At 36.0% G+C, this 17,940-nt stretch overlaps 2 protein-coding genes across 3 annotated transcripts in view; one reads left to right on the forward strand and one right to left on the reverse strand.

Moving 5' to 3' along the window:
- The window catches only part of PPAT (phosphoribosyl pyrophosphate amidotransferase), a 37,248-nt gene that overhangs the window by 5,648 nt on the left and 13,660 nt on the right, over positions 1 to 17,940 (reverse strand). The window contains exons 2-8 of the mRNA XM_004775487.3: positions 5,891 to 5,957; positions 5,060 to 5,266; positions 2,723 to 2,835; positions 2,484 to 2,629; positions 1,851 to 1,923; positions 1,147 to 1,298; positions 616 to 743 (exon numbers count right to left, since the gene is read on the reverse strand). Of these exons, the coding sequence (XP_004775544.1) occupies positions 616 to 743; positions 1,147 to 1,298; positions 1,851 to 1,923; positions 2,484 to 2,629; positions 2,723 to 2,835; positions 5,060 to 5,266; positions 5,891 to 5,957 (886 nt within the window). The remainder of the gene's footprint in view (positions 1 to 615; positions 744 to 1,146; positions 1,299 to 1,850; positions 1,924 to 2,483; positions 2,630 to 2,722; positions 2,836 to 5,059; positions 5,267 to 5,890; positions 5,958 to 17,940) is intronic.
- Positions 7,539 to 17,940, forward strand: part of PAICS (phosphoribosylaminoimidazole carboxylase and phosphoribosylaminoimidazolesuccinocarboxamide synthase) — a 47,441-nt gene continuing 37,039 nt past the window's right edge. For both annotated transcript variants that reach the window (XM_045079794.1, XM_045079795.1), the window contains exons 1-4: positions 7,539 to 7,935; positions 12,765 to 12,851; positions 14,751 to 15,185; positions 16,969 to 17,058. In XM_045079794.1, coding sequence (XP_044935729.1) covers positions 7,554 to 7,935; positions 12,765 to 12,851; positions 14,751 to 15,185; positions 16,969 to 17,058 — 994 coding nt within the window. In that variant the 5' untranslated portion in view covers positions 7,539 to 7,553. The remainder of the gene's footprint in view (positions 7,936 to 12,764; positions 12,852 to 14,750; positions 15,186 to 16,968; positions 17,059 to 17,940) is intronic.

A 17,940-nucleotide genomic window follows, 5' to 3' on the forward strand; every position in this document is an offset into this window, starting at 1 on the left:
GGGTCATGACTTTAAGCCCTGCATGGGGCTCCGCACTTGACATGGAGCCTACTTAAAATCATTAAATTTTAAAAACCTTAAGCAAAATGAACATAAATGGCTTTATTATCACCCATACTAAACAGGAAACAAATATACCAGGCTACTTCAAGAAATGGGTCTTAATAATAAGTAAATATTACCACTAAATTCTATATATATTCAGGATGATATCTTTTTTTTTTTTTAAGATTTTATTTATTTATTTGACAGACGGAGATCACAGAGAAGCAGGCAGAGAGAGAGGAGGAAGCAGGCTCCCTGCTGAGCAGAGGGCCCGATGTGGGGCTCGATCCCAGGACCCTGGGACCATGACCTTAGCCAAAGGCAGAGGCTTTAACCCACTGAGCCACCCAGGCGCCCCAGGATGTTATCTTTTTAAATGAAGGGGATCATTCTGCAAATCTTTGGGCAGACTTCACTAAAACAGGGCCATTGAATGAAAAGGCTGGAAAGTAACTCTATAAAGGACCCAACATTTTCTTTTTCTTTACACTATATTGGTTTCTCTTTATAAACAAGGATTTCCAATTTCAGAACTACAAAAGCATTTCACTACATGTCCAAAGAACATACCTTTGCTGCATAACCAAGAGCAGCAGGGGTAGCAGATTCCGGAACAGTGCTAACCAAATCTGCATCCACAGGTGCTTCAATTGCCAGCTGCTGACCACAACGATATCTTACTGTGTAAACCATCTGGTCTGGAATGTTCGGGAAAGGAAACGGATTATTTTTTTCTTAACATGGTATTATTTTTCTAAGAAAATTAGCTTGTTAGAATGTTGTACATGGAGTATAAGAAGTAAAGTAAAACATATAAAACAACTAAAGTGGAAATAGTTAAACTGGGGAATTCACTATTCAAAAAAACCTAGCCTTAATACACACTGAACATCATAATCCTTCCTTCTAAAAAGGAAAACAAAACCAAGAGTCAAATGAAAGAGAAAAATAGCCATCATATGACTTGTAGGTTCAGTCCCATATCCACAACAGAGAGCAGTGTGACTCTGAAGAGCCAGGTAAGCCTTCAAACCAAGAACTGCCAAATTTTGATGAGGTAAATGTGACACTTATATAAAAAGTTAAAGATATTTTATTTACCTTCAAATATACTATCTGGTCTTGCAAAATAAACATATTCAAAGATACAAAAGGCCACTGGGTTTCCTTCAGACCTTGGTATAACAGCAAGAGTTTGGACACTACGTTTGGTTATTTCCACGATTTCTCCAGGCAAGACTTCACGGTAATATCTTGGGAAACAATGTTAAAGAAAGAAGACTTTAAATAAACCAGACCTTAGGACTGATAATAAAATCTATTGTAAAGTATACACCAAGTCCCTGCCCTTATAAAGGAAAAGTGGTTCCATTTAAGAGATGGTTTAAAAATTAAAAAGTAATATTCCTCCAGCAGTAAATCTAATATGTTTATCTTTTACCTCTGAAGTCTAATTTTGAATTTTGAAAAATAAAAGCCCTAAGTTTTACTGAGTTTTGGAAGAACAGAGGCTAAAGAGAACATTTTATTCTGGCTTAAATTTTTTGATTGTAACTATTCCTTGAGGAGATTCTTGAGTCTTCCTTTCTAAAAACAGGTCTCATGGTATTGTGAATACAAGATGGCAATTTCAGAATTAGAAGGTATTAGAGGAACACTAAAGTCAGCGTAACTGCTAAATACAATGTACAAAAGAAACTGCATTTATAGATATGTCTTCTTACAGACATCAGAGAGAAAACTTTCATTTAAAAATTTTTTATTGATATGGAAAAAGTGAATATGCTGAGTGAAACAAAACTTACCTTGCACCAATTGATAAAAAGCTACAAGATTCTGAAGATACCACCCATCCTTCTGTTTCTGAAGATTTTTTCTCTGTAAATCACAAGGCAATTTAGTTAATAGATTTAAGAAATTTTACAAGAGGCTACCTACTTCAAGTGAACAGTTAAACACCAAATAGATAAATTTAAAAACTATCCATTTCCACAACTTTTTAGTCCATTTCTACAACTTTAGGAGTACACGAATCTAACTAGAACTTAAATAAAAATTTGAAAAGAAAAAAAATTGATCGTCATTCAACTTGAGCCAAGGATAAAACTAATGATACCAAAATTCTTTCAAAAACCGATTTCAATGTCTCAAATAGACATCTAACAAGTCAAAAAGAAAATCACTGAAATCATAGCACAATCAATGAAAAAGCTGAGCCAAGGCAATTCAGACAAGACAAAACAGGAAATGTCTATTAAATTCTTTAAAAATGGCTCATCCTCAGAAATCCTCAAGGAAATGTATTTTAAAACCTATCTTTTCACTTGGTTCCTTCTCACTCTTAGACTTCCAATGCCTAAAGATTTGAGGGTGTGCCAACAGTAGGACGACGACCTGGGAAAGCACTATGAAATTTTATTTCTTCTGAAATGCATTACCTTTATCATTTATATCAGATACAGGCATAAGACGTCCAATGCATAGAGGACGATTTCCGTAAGGATCTCTTACTGCATAAATAACATCTCTGTGCATTATAAGCAGGGAGTATGCTGTGGGTGCTTCCTTCATTAGGTTTTTAATCCTGGAATTAAATAATTGAATGAATAATTCCAGTTATAAACACATGTAAGACAGAGCTCTCATTACCAGAGCTATGAGCTTAGTCTAGTTTTACCTTGCTACCCAATCTGGGGTGCCATCTTGTTCCTGAGGAGGTGTATACGCCAGTAACTGGGTAATCATTTCGCTATCAGAACTTGTTGACAAACCAATACCATGCCGCAGAAGCTATTTAGAATGGAGAAAAGTGTAATCATTAGAGGGAGAGCTCCACCCGACCCTTCTTCAACCAATAGTCCACAATTACACAAGAGATCAGGCATCATGTGAAATTTCAGTTATGAAAATCCTGCATTCTACTAATGACATGTATACAGTAATGCGGAAGCACTGCTGGAGGCAATGGGAAGTCTCTGAAGCTTTATTTATGTATGTATGTATCTATGTATTGATTAATTGATTGACAGAGAGAGAGAGACAGGCAAGGAGGGAACACAAGCAGGGGGAACAGGAGAGGGAGAAGCGGGCTTTTCATTGAGCAGGGAGCCGGATCCCAGGACTCTGGGATCATGACCTGAGCCGAAGGCAGACGCTTAACGACTGATACACCCAGGTGCCCCAGGAAGTCTCTGAAGGTTTTTAAGCAAGAAAAAAAAAAGTGTGCTAGGAGGCATAAAGAATAGCTTTTGAAAACTGAGTTTGAAGGAACGTAGACCCGCCATAAAGGTGGGGGAGAGCAGAGAAGGCACAAGGATTTGGAATTGTGATTCTAACATTTTCAGCCCTTGACAATCCTGGCCAATACACCACATTCCCTTAAGAGTGGCATACTACAGTGGGGCCTCTCAAGCCAGGTTTGCTGGTTGCAGTGCCAGTGGCTACCCACTCCTCACGGATTATCACTGACAGACGAGAAGAAAGGAATTAAGCATACTGAACAATTAAGTGTAGAAGATGTAATAAAAGTTGGTTGAGTGCTTTCATGATGATTGCGAGGTTCTGAGCAAGACTGACCAGGACTAGAACGTCACCATTGACATGTACAGGCTGAGTTTAAACTCATACTCTACAACATTTTCAGTAGTCAGCTAAATGTGTAGAAGTGAAATCCAGCATGTGGGTAAGGGGTTATGTCTACAAAGAATGAGCTAGATACTGTTCAGAATCGAACTTTTGGTGGTTATCTCTAAGCGATGGGCTTTTTTTTTTTTAAGTAAGTTATACTTCAATATTGTTTTTTTTTTTTTTGGTATGAATTAAAAAGATTTTTCATTTGGGGGCAGAAAAACATTTTATTATCACTATAATACTAGAGCCTAAGAAGAGGGCAGAAGAAAGCTCTGGGAAATAACTAAAGCTAGAATTAAAAATAAAAGGACAATGATTGGTATGGAAGCATGGGTCTAGGTATTTTCCACCCACCAAAATTCACCATCGTTTGACTTCTCTCACTACTTAACCCATGTAAAAATGCCTGGTTCTCGAATGCTAAGGAGACAACTGCGTGTGTAGAACCATCCTGTTAATAAATGCCACCTGAGGTTTTATTTGCAATGTGACCAGATCAAGATTATTAGGATAATAATCTTGGTATTATTAATAAAAAAACTTGGTATCCATAAATGAATGGCAAAAATGGATAATTAAGCTATCAGGAATATAAATATACCAAATAACTTTATTTTTTATTATTATTACTGTAAAGATTCTATTTATTTGACAAGAATGCTGGAGAGAGTGAGAGAAAGCAGAAGCACAGGGAGCACCCAAGGGAGAAGCAGGCTCTCCACTAAAGCAAGGAGACCAAGCAGGACTCGATCCCAGGACCCCAGGATCATGATCTGACCTGAAGGCAGACGCTCAACCCACTGAGCCACCCAGGCGCCCCATACTAACTAATTTTTAAAAAAGTAAGATGAATTGACGAATAAAGGTATAAGCACAAATTAACACAGAATGCTCCAAATAACATGCTATGAACAAAAACAGAACATAAGGAAACTCTCTTTGCCCTTTCCCCAACCGGTTTCCTATAAGTGTTTCTAAATCACTTTTTCTTGTATTTGTTATCTTCAAGTTTATATTCCATTTTCTTCTTATGCTTTGGACATAAAGACAAAGCTAAAAGGGACAGGAGTCCATAAACCCTAATTTCTGTTTCTAACAACAACCATTTATTAACTTTTCCAAATCTCTGTTCTAAAGCAGCACATCAGAATCACCTTGGAAGCATATTAAAATGTAAACTGACCACCCTCCCACCCCGGAGTCTGGGGAGATATCTTAGAATCTGCAATTATAACAAGTAGCCCAGGTAATTCAAATACAGTTGTCCTTTGCAGTTAGGTAACAGGTGGCAACAATTAGAAAATATCCTGCACCAAGGTTCCCCAATACTTTCATTTCATGCATTTATCCCAATCATGAAAAAAAGCATTAAAAAAAAACTTACCTTTTTTCTTAATTGAGCAGCATTTACCAATTCGCCATTATGTGCCACAGCTATTTTCCCATGAAGTGTTTCAACAACAAAGGGCTGACAATTTTCTAATTCACAGTTTCCTGTAGTGGCGTATCTTGTGTGTCCAATTCCAAGGTTTGAAATATATAATTTCTTCAAATTGTCTTCAGTAAAGACATGATTTACAAGACCCATTCCCTTGCAAAGTCAAAGTAAAAGCTCATCTTAGACAAAAAAAAAAAGTAGACTTGTGGCCCTAGTCAATAAAGACTTATAAGTTTCTGCTCAGGCAATCCCAAATTAGACAATTCACTTCACTTAATACCTCTATGCTACAAATTCTCATTTTAAATAAGGACTAATCTAATTGTAAGAACAATAAGACATCTCTTTAGAAAAAAATTTGAGGTGAAATTCACATAACATAAAACTAACCATTTTAAGGGTAAACAATTCAATGGCATTTAATATAGTCACGATGTTGAAGTTTGTGTTTTATGAGATACTTTTCATTAAAACATTGAAGAACAAATGTACTAAACAATAAAATTTGTTAAATACAATACACTAAATCAATTGCATTTTAAAAATTCAAAGCACGTTTAAGTAAATGACCTGCTTCAATGAGTTAGTCTAGCAAACCATGTAGGAAAAGAAACGCGGAAAGAAACGCACTCTCATTTGACAAATGGAAAGGGCTGATCCAGAGTATGACTTCTATATGCAAATCATCTGTTCAAATTTCCTTCCCCCACCAACATACTAGGTATCACCTGGCTATTGTTATTTTTATCATCAACATTTCATTATGTTCAAATATACCTTGTGTGTTTTGAATGTTGGTACTGAATTCCCATCGCTGGTCACAATACCAGCACTCTCCTGACCCCTGTGAATATAAAAAGGCATCAACTGTTAAATATAAATTTACCTCATTGGTAAGCTTCTCTATGAAGCATACTTTTCTCAAGAGCATCCAGGAACTGACGACACATTGCATGCTAGTGCTACTTCCACTCGTGATGATATGACCAGCCAGCCGCAAGTGATATTGTCTGAGTTCTAACATGCCAGGCACTGTCCTAAGCATTTACATGAATGATCTGATTGACTAGGCTCTCACAACACTCCTTTGAAATAGATACTATAATTCCCATTTTACAGATAAGGACACTAAAGAAACAGAAGTGAAGTAACTTGCCCAATGTCACACAGAGAGTGGTGGCACAGCCAGGATGAGAATACAGTCTGACTACAGAACTTGTGCTTCTAATCTCTGTACTACGTGACCTCTAAATAAAGTTGAGTACGTAGATGTAAATGGAAATCTCCAAATAAACTAGCAGGTAAAATGCCTAGTGGTGGGTAATACAATCATGAACAAAATTCATTTATTTTTGAGGTTTTTGCTTTGCTTTGCTGCGCTTTCCACTTTTTTCCCAACAAGTATCTATCACTTTAGTTACCACAAAAAAGGCAAATATTGCTTCTAAAAATCCTAAGCTGATTGGGTACTTTGCATTTCATTTCCTGTGTTCGTATTTTTAGGTGATGATATAGATTAGAGAAGAAAGCCAAAGGCTAGGCCAGAGGTAGCATATAACATATAAGACTTAAGAGGATCTGTACTACTGTGGAGTATCAAATGATAAAATAAAGGTTCTAAATGCTACACAATTTTTAATAGTTCTGAACAAATGATAAAAATATCAGATGTTTATTAACAAATTTTTGTCCCAAAGAATATACATCAGGGTGGAAATAAAAAGTAAATCTTTAATATATGAATGTACACATTAATTAATACATTGACTTATTTGGTAAAATAGATCTTTTTCTAAACTACATGCTACAGTTATTTTGGCATTTTAATAACAAGAAAAACTACAACATTAAGTATGCCTACAAAGTAAAAATCTAAAATAATTAAAATTGAAATTTTACTAAATTATCAATACATCAAATAGACATGCATAATACTATACACCCTGTAAGACTGGTCCATTTGTGACACAGGATTTCTTTAGTGAAATGATGTGGTCTTTAATATTAACCTGTGCTAGAAGACTAAATGATTCATACCAGAGGGGGAAAAATTAATGTTAGCCATAAATCTTAGGGCAGAATGAACCTCTGCCAACCCTTTTTTATTAATTTTTTTAAAAAATCAACAATCCTTTAGTAAGCCAGAGTACATTATGTAAGAAAAGAAATTTAGAAAATGGTTTTCCTTCCCTTTCATCTCAAGGGTAATTTCCCCTTAAGGCTGAAATGGAAAAAACGTTAGGAATCATTTAGGTCCAGGCTTCTTTAATCACATAGCCTGCTTATTTGGCAGTTTCTCAAGTTACTCCCCTCAGGCAGCTTGAACCAGTTAAACTAGATCTTTTCAGCTCTTTGGAGCTTATTGACAACCGGCCGTCTGGTTTCCTAGGAAACAAAACCTTGGCTAGAAATAGTGAATCATTTCCAGGTCACTTTCAACATGGAGAGTGGAGCAGGAAAGCACTGGACTGAAGAAGAGGTTAAAGCTTTGCTAAGTGTCTGGGCAGAAAAAAATATACGAAAACAACTTTATGGAACCCTGAGAAATAAAGGAATATTTATTTACATTGCTAAAAGGCTGCAAGCACTAGGAGTATACAGAGATTGGAAACAGTGCCGGGCAAAGTACAAAAATCTCAAATATGAATACAGAACAGTTAAATATGCCCATAACTCTGGAGACAGCTCTAAAACTATGAAGTTCTTCCATGATCTGGATGCGATCCTGCAGTATGAACCTGCCACACAATTAAGAGAGGAAGATGCAAATGACAGGTGCCTGGCAACGCTGAGCCAAAGTGCAGCTCCAGGGACCACTGAAGGTAAAAAGAAAAAGTAGCATTCTTTTGTTTTTACCTAACAAACTATAAGAAGTAGGGACTTCCGAGTCCATATGATAAACATAGCCTGGAATATCATAGTTGAGAAAAACAACTGACCTGTTATGCTATTTTGCACAAGGTAAAAATTTTAAAGATTAAATACCTCCACTTTTTAAATCTGTGAAATACTTAAAAAAAAAAAACACTGAAACAACATTAAATGCTTAAAATAATTAACAACACTAACCACTAATGCCAACTCTCCTTAAGCAATACCTGATATGTTTTTTTGAAAATAGATTAGGTTTTGAGAGTATTTCAGGTTTTAATTTTTTAAGAGTGGCAAAAGGAAAAAAAAAATCTAATATATGCTCCGCTGTTGTTTCTCCACAGCTCCAAACAAGATAGAACTTTCTGCTCTATATTTATATTCCCACTTCCTAAATTTATCAATAAAAGCACTAAAATACTAGGAACTAATAAACAATTTCATTATTCGTTTGGAAGAACAGTTCCATTTAAACCATCAGTGAAACAAAAACAGATTTGATAAATGATTTACGATATTAAATGATTTAGATATTAAAACAAGGTTCTTGACCTGCTGTGTTGTTAAGCCCCATCGTAATTACGTAGAATTTGCTCGGTCTGTGGAAGCTGAATGTAGGACTAGGGAAAGTGGGGAAATCAGTGGCAGTAATGAGATACCTCCCATAGCCAAAGTCTTACAGATGCTATTTTTAAGAGCAGAGTTGTTCAATTCAAAATTTCGAATACCTACTGTCTGCAAAGCAGTGAGCTACGTGCACACACATTCAATGATGTGTAACACCTCAGAAAACAGGGCACGGGTGAATAAATGCAACACCCAAAAGAAAATGGTTTAAGTAGTAGAAAAAAATACCAGGTGAGAAAGGGGGGTAGGGTAAAATGACAGAAGCTGAAGTTAGGTTAATTTGGTTAATTAGGTTAATCTGAACTTTGTGTTTAAAGCTCAATAATCATTTGGTAAAAAAATTCACTCCACTTAACATACTCCTTTACGTTTCTGGTACTATACCATATTCTGAGAAAGCTTTACAGTCATCGTCAAGTTAAACAGCAATAACATTATTTTATTCAATTAATCATCCTGCACTCTTCATCATTTAAATGCTATATAAATTTAAATGCTATATAAATATTGATTAATGATAAGTAAACCACTCAGATTCTGAAAAGCTTTGAATTTAACCAGAGTTCGGTCTTGGTGTAATAAAGATGTGGGTTCTAAAACTGCAATTTTTTTGCCCCTCTCTTATGTCACTGAGTCTCCTTGCCCACCCTCTCTCTTACTCGTGTGTGTGTGTGTGTGTGTGTGTGTGTGTTTAATCTCCACTGAACAGGATCTCCTTCTAACCCATTTAGGTGCCCCTACAGCTCCAAAATCTCCACTTTCACTTACAAGCAGAGGGCCAATAATTAACAACTTAACCTTGTTATGTTTAAGGTATCTCAAAACCCAAATCCTAAAACTACACTCTTTTCCCTCATTTAGAACTGGTGCCCCTATAAATTGCTTCCACCTTAATATTACTGTATGTCCAATCACTTAAATAGAAACATTTGAGGTGCCCTTGACCTTTGGTCAATCACTAAGTCCTTAAAAAAAAATCTACTGACATGTTTCATTATTTTTTCTGTTCCATTCTCTTTGCCACCATGCAGAACTTCATCTATCACATGGTGTATTAAGTTAACCTCTTAACTGGTCTCCCTACTTTGCAGTCCCTTCCCACATATCCACAATGATGCCAAGGTTTGTTCTTTAAACTTTTTAAATTATAAAATTACAAGCGCATTAGCAGTTTGTTTACTTTAATAATAATCTTTAAATTATACCCAGAACTAATTATAATTCAGGATTAAATGTTACTTAATGGTTCCATAATATCTGAGTGCATAAAGCAGAGTTTATATTTGCCCCCTTTATAATTAATACCTTTTGTCCATAATTAACATTATTACTTTAGGAGAGACTATTAGAAGTTCAATTGTTGGTCAGGAAGGGTATCATTACTTTGAAATAGTGTTTCAAAAGAACTGCTTTCTAAAAGAATTGTACTTTAGTGACAATTAGACTGTCCCTTTTTTTTTAAGACTGTCCCTTTTTATAGAGAACCCATTCTATGATCATATCAGATCACAGAATCTGGTGGAAGTGGCAGAGAGACTTTGCTAATTTAACAAATAATGAAGTATGCTAATTTAATAACAAATAACTATCTATGATGGTATATGCAATAAATAACTTATTTTGCATTTGTTTAATTGCTAGTGATATGTAACAGTTTTCTATATGTTTATTTTTACAAATTAACTGTTCATGTCAACTGAGGTCTTAGAAATTGCATGATCTCTTTGGCCTTACAGATTTGGCTGGATTTTTTCAAAAGTTTTTAATTAAAATTGCTAATGCAAACAGTCTTTTTTAAGGCTTAGAAAGCCCTTTCTCCAGGTCTGATTCATTTATAATGTCTTCCGGTTTTTCTATGGTGGAACCAGGAGAATTTTTATTGGTATATGGAAAACTTAAGAAGGAAAGAAAATGAATGTGCCTTTTCCACTGTTGGGATCAACCTCATGTGAGCGGTAAAGGACAGAGGATCTGGTTCCCTTTGTTAGCCAGCAGGTAGCCTGACTGAGCCTTGGCAAAGGACTCAAATACAAACTCTTAAAAGGCTTCGTGTTCTGGAAATTCTAATCATCCTCAAGCTCAGAATACCTTTGACCTACTGTTGCTCCTGGATCACATTCCTTCAGTGACCAAATTTCCATTCTATTTCCCTCCTCTTACTTGATACAAATGCATCAGGAGTAATGACTTAAGGGTTTCAATTTAAAACCTCCAGAGCAAAAAAAAAAAAAAAAAAAAAAAAAAAAAAAAAAAAAAAAAAAAAAACCACCTCCAGAGCATGGGACCCTTGCATACAATTTTGGGACTGATGCTAAGAATGATCAACCTAAGAAAAAAATACTCCTGAAGAAGTTGGGAAGAAAGCTTTTCTTTTGCACTCTGGACTCAATGTTTAGCTCTGGGCTGTTTTCAACAAACATAAAACTAGGCCCTAAATCAGAGTATCAAACCCTTATCTTCCCTTACTGTTTTCTCAACAAACCTCACACGTTACATTAACTAGGTACATCATCTTCCACACTTCTCTTAGAGAGAATTCTTATGTAACTACAGATTTTTAGTTTTCGTATCACCAGCTGTATACCATTTGAAAACAAAAGTGCTTCCCTTATTTTTCATTTGTTATTCTATTTTAAAATAGGAATCCCGAATATTATCTTCAAGACGACAAACATTCCTTTTTTTATTCTTTAACAGAATATATCTAAATAATGAACTGATTTTAAATGTTCATGTGATTAAAATCATGCCTAATATTTGTTCTCCTAATAATGAAGTAAAATAGAATGCTATTTTTTTTATTTTTAATTTTTTATAAACATATATTTTTATCCCCAGGGGTACAGGTCTGTGAATCGCCAGGTTTACACACTTTAGAATGCTATTTGTTACTGGTAAAACAAAACTGAAAAGAAATAAGGAAATGATGAATAATAAATCTTTGATTCAGAAAGTTACAAAGGGCAATCAAAATGTACTTAACTACCTCTTGATCAACCTTCAGCCTCACTGTAATTATGATTTATCTTATGTGCCAACAGAATCCAAAATTCTATGTTGGGTTCCTTTGAATGACGTATTTTAGTTTTCCCTCACCTTCCTCATTTGATTACTTTAAAAAGTGGTCTCTGCCTGATTTTATGAAAACATCCAAGCCATAAAACCAGGAGATCAAGAGGGGATCATTTTCATTTTTCAAGGTTGGCATGGCTCTTTTAAGTGACATATTCTTTGGTCTACTTAAACATAGATTAATTTCTGAAAAGTTAGTATTTACCAATAAATTTTAGCTATTTGACCAAATATGCCAATTAAACAAGGTTTTCTGATTATCTCATTATAGGACCTCTGTTTTATATTGCTACTATCATTTATCAAGTGTCTATTATGTTAAAGTACCTAAATTACAAAAATAAAGAAAACACTTCATTTTTTTCCCCCTGAAAAAGCACAAGCATAAGGAGGGGGGTAGTAGAGAGAGAAGAGAGAGAGAGAATTATAAGCCGGCTGAGGCTCCACTGCACTGCTCAGTGCAGTGCCTGACCCAGGACTTGAGGATCTCACCACCCTGACATTGTAACTTGAGCCGAAATCAAGTCAGATACTTAACTGACTGGGCCATCCAGGCACCCCAAGAAAACATCTCACTTTAAAAAATGTAATTTAATTTGAAAACAAACCATAATCATCTCTAGAAACATAAAATTAGCAAACAAATCTAGTGGAAGTTCAAAATAAACCATGTCAGTGGACAGAAGAAATTAAATTTTTCTTTATATAGGTAAGTATTTAAACCATATTATACCACTGTCTATTACATGGGGCGCCTGGGTGGCTCAGTGGGTTAAAGCCTCTGCCTTCAGCTCAGGTCATGATCCCAAGGTAATGGGATCGAGCCCCGCATCAGGCTCTCTGCTTGGCAGGGAGCCTGCTTCCCTTCCGTTCTCTCTGCCCGCCTCTCTGCCTACTTGTGATCTGTCAAATAAATAAATAAAAAATCTTAAAAAAAAAAAAAAAAGTGTCCATTACAAATCTTCAATCCTTCATGAATATGGTCAAATTCAGCTCAAGCTACTAGCATTCCCAGCAATTATTAATTCAATTTTTACCTTCCTTAGAACTTACTCTAACAGGAATTCTATTCTCTTTCCAGGCAACATGTCAGTTACATTAGAAGATAAAGAAGACCTCTCAGGAAATCCTTTACTTTTGGTTTCTCATATCAGACCAATGGAACTAGGTATAGTATCGTGGGTTAAAAATACAATGAAACTGATCAAATTCCAAATTGATTGGTTTCTGAGAAACTTCATGACTTTTTCTGATAGAAACATTTATAGGATTATCTTGTGTTTCCCCCTATGTATACTTAAAAAAAAATCATTTCTAAAATAAGTGATTTTTAAAATTCCATAGTCACATTTATAAAATAAATTATTTCTTTAACAAAATGTAAATTGCCTAGTAATGTTAGCCTTCAAATTCACAACCTTTATTCTTTAAGCATAATAAAGAATATAATGTTGAAAATTATACATCGTAGGTGCTTAATATTTAATGAACATGTCACTTTTGCACTTCTGAGGTCCAAGACAAACAGAACTCTACATTTTAAAGTAAATAGTATCAAATCAATGAGGTCAAGGACAGTTTTATTCACCCAATTCAAGTCAACATAAATCCCCATTCTGCTTCTAAATTCTTACTGAAGGTTGTTAATTCAAGCAAGGAAAAATACTGGAAAGCATTTCAAAACAAAAACATTAAACACACCACAAAATAGAAACAGTTCCCTATATACTTCAGGAAAATGCTAAAAAGTGTTTTTTAATGACTTACATTATAGATAGTGAGGTTTGAACTACCTTTTTTATTAAACATAAACATAAATCTGAGACAAACACAGATGTGGTTGTTTAAATAACCAGTATAACCTCAAGTAATGTCATTACCATAAAATGAGTGGCAAAACTGTGCAAGAGATATAACCAGAAGGTACTATGCTAGGATTTCTAAGTGGGGACATTCTACCGAAGGCATTATGGAATTTCTGACACACTATCTTGCATTAAAAAAATCTAATACTGGGGCGCCTGAGTGGCTCAGTGGGTTAAAGCCTCTGCCTTCGGCTAGGATCTCTGCTCAGCGGGGAGCCTGCTTCCTCCTCTCTCTCTCTCTGCCTGCCTCTCTGTCTACTAGTGATCTCTGTCTGTCAAATAAATATAAAATCTTTAAAAAAAAAAATCTAATACTTTACATAAAATGACATTTGGTCTTTGGCCAATGGGACATCTTTTATTTTCATAAGGAGTTAAGGGGCACCAGTTGTTATAATGTGATTCTTTCCAAACCTTTATTCGTGCATCGTCTTGGTTCTTAGTCCTGACTGCGCACTAGAATCACAATATGGGGATTAGGGGTAGGAGTAACAGCAAAGTAATCATTTACAAAGGCTCCCCAGGAGATACTGATAGTAGCCAATGGGTGTAGCCATCCTCCTTTAATCACTGGATTAAAGGAGAAGATTAATTGCTTCCACCTATCCTATCACAGAACAAAAAACAAGTAAGAGCTGCCCTCAATGAGCCATTTTCTAAAAGTATTGCTTTCTGCAAGTAAATAATACAAAATTATATATTCAACATTCAGTATATAGTGATATACACACCACATACCAAAGGAGCAGGATAGAAGAATAAGAAATGACAGGGGAAAAAAAGATGATCAAAATGTGACCAATTAGGGGCACCTGGGTGGCTCAGTGTTACAACCTCTGCCTTCAGCTCGGGTCGTGATCCTGGGGTCCTAGGATCGAGCCCCACATCGAGCTCTCTGCCTGCTTCCCCCCACCCCTCTCTGCCTGCCTCTCTGCCTACTTGTGATCTCTGTCTGTCAAATAAATAAATAAATCTTTTAAAAAAATGTGACCAATTAAAAACACAACTTTTTAAAAGCCAGTCACTGTCATGGTAAGAAATAGATTCAGGTTCTGTATTTCATCTCCCCATTAGTTTCAGAAAAAAGCTAAGCTATGATTGCCTAAGGAGAAAATTTCTTTGTTTACTAAGGTTACATCTGATTACTTATCATTATGTATGTAACCTATGTACATATCTCTTTCCCTCCCCATCTGATACAGGTAACTCTACATCATTTATGGAACCCTGTATTAATTCACCTTTTATTCCAACTATAGCAAATGAAGGAGGAAAACACTGGACTGTACCAGAAGTCAGGGCTCTAATTGGCATCTGGTCTGATATAAGTATACAACAACAACTAGAAGGAACAGTGAGAAATAAAAGGATATTTGAACAAATTGCTGCGAAGCTTCAGAAATTTGGAATAGAAAGAGACTGGAAACAGTGCAGAACAAAGTATAAAAACTTAAAACATGAATATAAGATTGTAAGAATGGCTCAAGACCAAGGCATAACTAAGAGTATGAAATTTTTTACGGAGTTGGATGCTATTTTGGGACACAATAAAACAGAGAAATCACAACAACAGGAATTCCAAGATGAAAAACAAGCCAACGGATGTGCCAATGTAAAAACAGAAGAGAATCGGACAGGTAGGAAGGCAAAGAAAAGTAATCTAAACATCAGGTCACATTATATGAAATTTTCAGTAGCATAATAACGTGAATATAATCTAAGTTAAACAGGTTTCACAAGCTAAAGGTTGAATTTATCATGAAACATATTTTTGTCATTTTATTTTTTATTTTATTAACATATAATGTATTATTAGCCCCAGGGGTACAGGTCTGTGAATCATCAGGCTTACACACTTAATGAAACAGATTTAATGTATATGCAATCTCCTCCAAAACACAGAAAGTAGTATGAAGTTATCGATGAAATAAAATTGATTTCCACAAGTTTAAAAACAGGCCAATTTTGGGGTGCCTGGGTGGCTCAGTGGGCTAAGCCTCTGCCTTCGTCTCAGGTCATGATCTCAGGGTCCTGGGATCAAGTCCTACATCGGGGCTCTCTACTCAGCAGGGTGCCTGCTTCCCCCTCTCTCTCTGCCAGTCTCTCTGCTTACTTGCGATCTTTCTTTGTCAAATAAATAAATAAGACCTTAAAAAAAAAGTAGACCAATTTTACTAAGGTAAAACTGCCATTCTAAATGGCAGAAGTTAAAGCAAATTTTTCCGCGGTGCCTGGGTGGCTCAATGGGTTTAAGCCTCTGCCTTCGGCTCAGGTCATGATCCCAGGGTCCCTGGATTGAGCCCTATATCACAGCTCTCTGCTCAGCAGGGAGCCTGCTTCCCCCCTCTCTCTGCCTGCTTGTGACTTCTGTCAAATAAATAAATGAAATATTTTTTTTTAAAAAAGCAGGTTTTTCATAGTAACTGCTGTAAAATTGAGTTAGCAGAAAAAGAACATTAAAGAACTTAGAAAACCACAAAATCCATGAGAATGTCTTTGAAGTATAAGTTTTCCTGGGATACATCATAAAGTTCTTTAAAATGAGTTTAACCCAAAGGACTGAGAAAGAATACACACAGAGATATAACAGCATGAAATAAACTTGATGAATTCTAGACCAAGAGTCAGGAAATTGAGGTTCTAGCTCAGTCTTTGTGGAATCCTGAACCACGTGTCTCCTCTTGAGTTGACAAGATGTTCTTAAAGACCTCTACTAACCATATAGTTTCTAGATCATTTAATATCTGCCTTAAACAATGCAGTCCTAATTCTCAGAGTATGAATGCGTATCTAGCGGAAAGAGAGGCAATGACAGAGTTAGGATTGAGAAATGGTGGCGAGAAGACCTGAAATCTTTCGCTGGTGGAGAAGAAACTGGTCTGTTAGAGAACCACACATCTGTCCTGTTAAAATTAAAATGACTAGTGATAAAGTCGCCCAACAGCAGCAGCATGGTTATGTTCAGAGAGTAAATGCCAGAGATACGGCTGATGGTGATTCCATCAGTCATGTCAGAAAACCTCATTAAAGACTTAGAATACCAGGTATCTATAGGGACCTAAGACTAAAGATACTTATGGGTGGGGAATGTAAACTAGAGAAAAGCAAACAAGCACAGTATCTAGCATCAGGTTTTTAAAAAAGATTTTATTTATTTGAGAGAGAAAAAACACTAGTGGGGGAGGGGCAGAAGCAACAGAGAAGCAAGCAGACTCCCTACTGAGCAGGGAGCCTGAGGTGGATTTGATCCCAGGACTCTGGGATCATGACCTGAGCTGAAAGCAGACTTTTCACTGCCTGAGCCACACAGACACCCCCATCACGTTCATTTTAAAAGTAAAAATAACATATTAGAGTTAAAAAACACTTCCTGAAAGTAAATAAAACCAAACCACCATATATCCCACTATATTCCCACAGTCATTGCTGGAGATGCGGCTGAAGATGACTTTGTTGGTCATATGTCAGAAGACCTAAGAGAGGGAGATGTAAAACAAAGTCCTGCTACAGGTAAAACAGTATTTTTTTGTTTTTGTGTGTGAAAAAATATATAACATGTTATGATATGATGTTGCTATCGACTGAACTATGTCACCCCTAAAGTCATACCAACATATGTAAGAGCATTTGGAGATGGGGCCTGGGGACTTCGGGAGGTAATTAGGTTTAGAGATCATGAGGGTGGGGACCTAATGAAGGGTTTTATGGTTTAATTACATTTGATGTGTAATATATAATGAGATTCTATAATAACTAAGATATCATAAGAACATATATACAAGCTTATTAACATTATATGAAGAGTAATACTCATATTTACAAAATACAGAAATGCAAGGTGAAAACTGTTAGTAATGTTCCCTATAACTGTGATTTTCAAAGTGTAGCAGCCTCACCATCATCTGGGAGCTCAGGCATGCTCAAGTTCGAGAAACACTGTCCTACGGTACAGGGTACTAAAGCGGTGAAGGAAAGTAAGTGCTTTCTATATGATGGTTTGTCTTTTACACAAACCAAAATGAGTAATGGGGGGAATCATCATGCCCCAAGCAAAAGCTTAACTAGCCATCACACACCTCATACATAGTCTTTTAGTTCAAAGCTTCATATAGGCTTGGACAAAATCATACTGATTAACAAACCAGGTAATCAAATTCCCCACACTCTTGGCAAACTTCTTTCTCTGACTTATCAGATACGATAGATTAAAAGCTCAGTGGGCTTTTAATGGTGAAGAATGATGAAGGTGAAAACAGGGAGAAATTAAGGAGACTAATTAGATAGGAACATGCAGCTGACTAGGGGTATGATAACAAAGGTGAGCAAAACTCTGGGCTCCTAAGGTTCTCAGGGCATCACAGCAATGACCCTTGTCACTAAAAGTAAAAAAGC

This window comes from Mustela putorius, unplaced genomic scaffold (genome assembly GCF_011764305.1).
Source record: "Mustela putorius furo isolate JIRA1106 unplaced genomic scaffold, ASM1176430v1.1 tig00000430_pilon_pilon_pilon, whole genome shotgun sequence".
In the NCBI taxonomy this organism is placed as follows: Eukaryota; Metazoa; Chordata; class Mammalia; order Carnivora; family Mustelidae; genus Mustela; species Mustela putorius.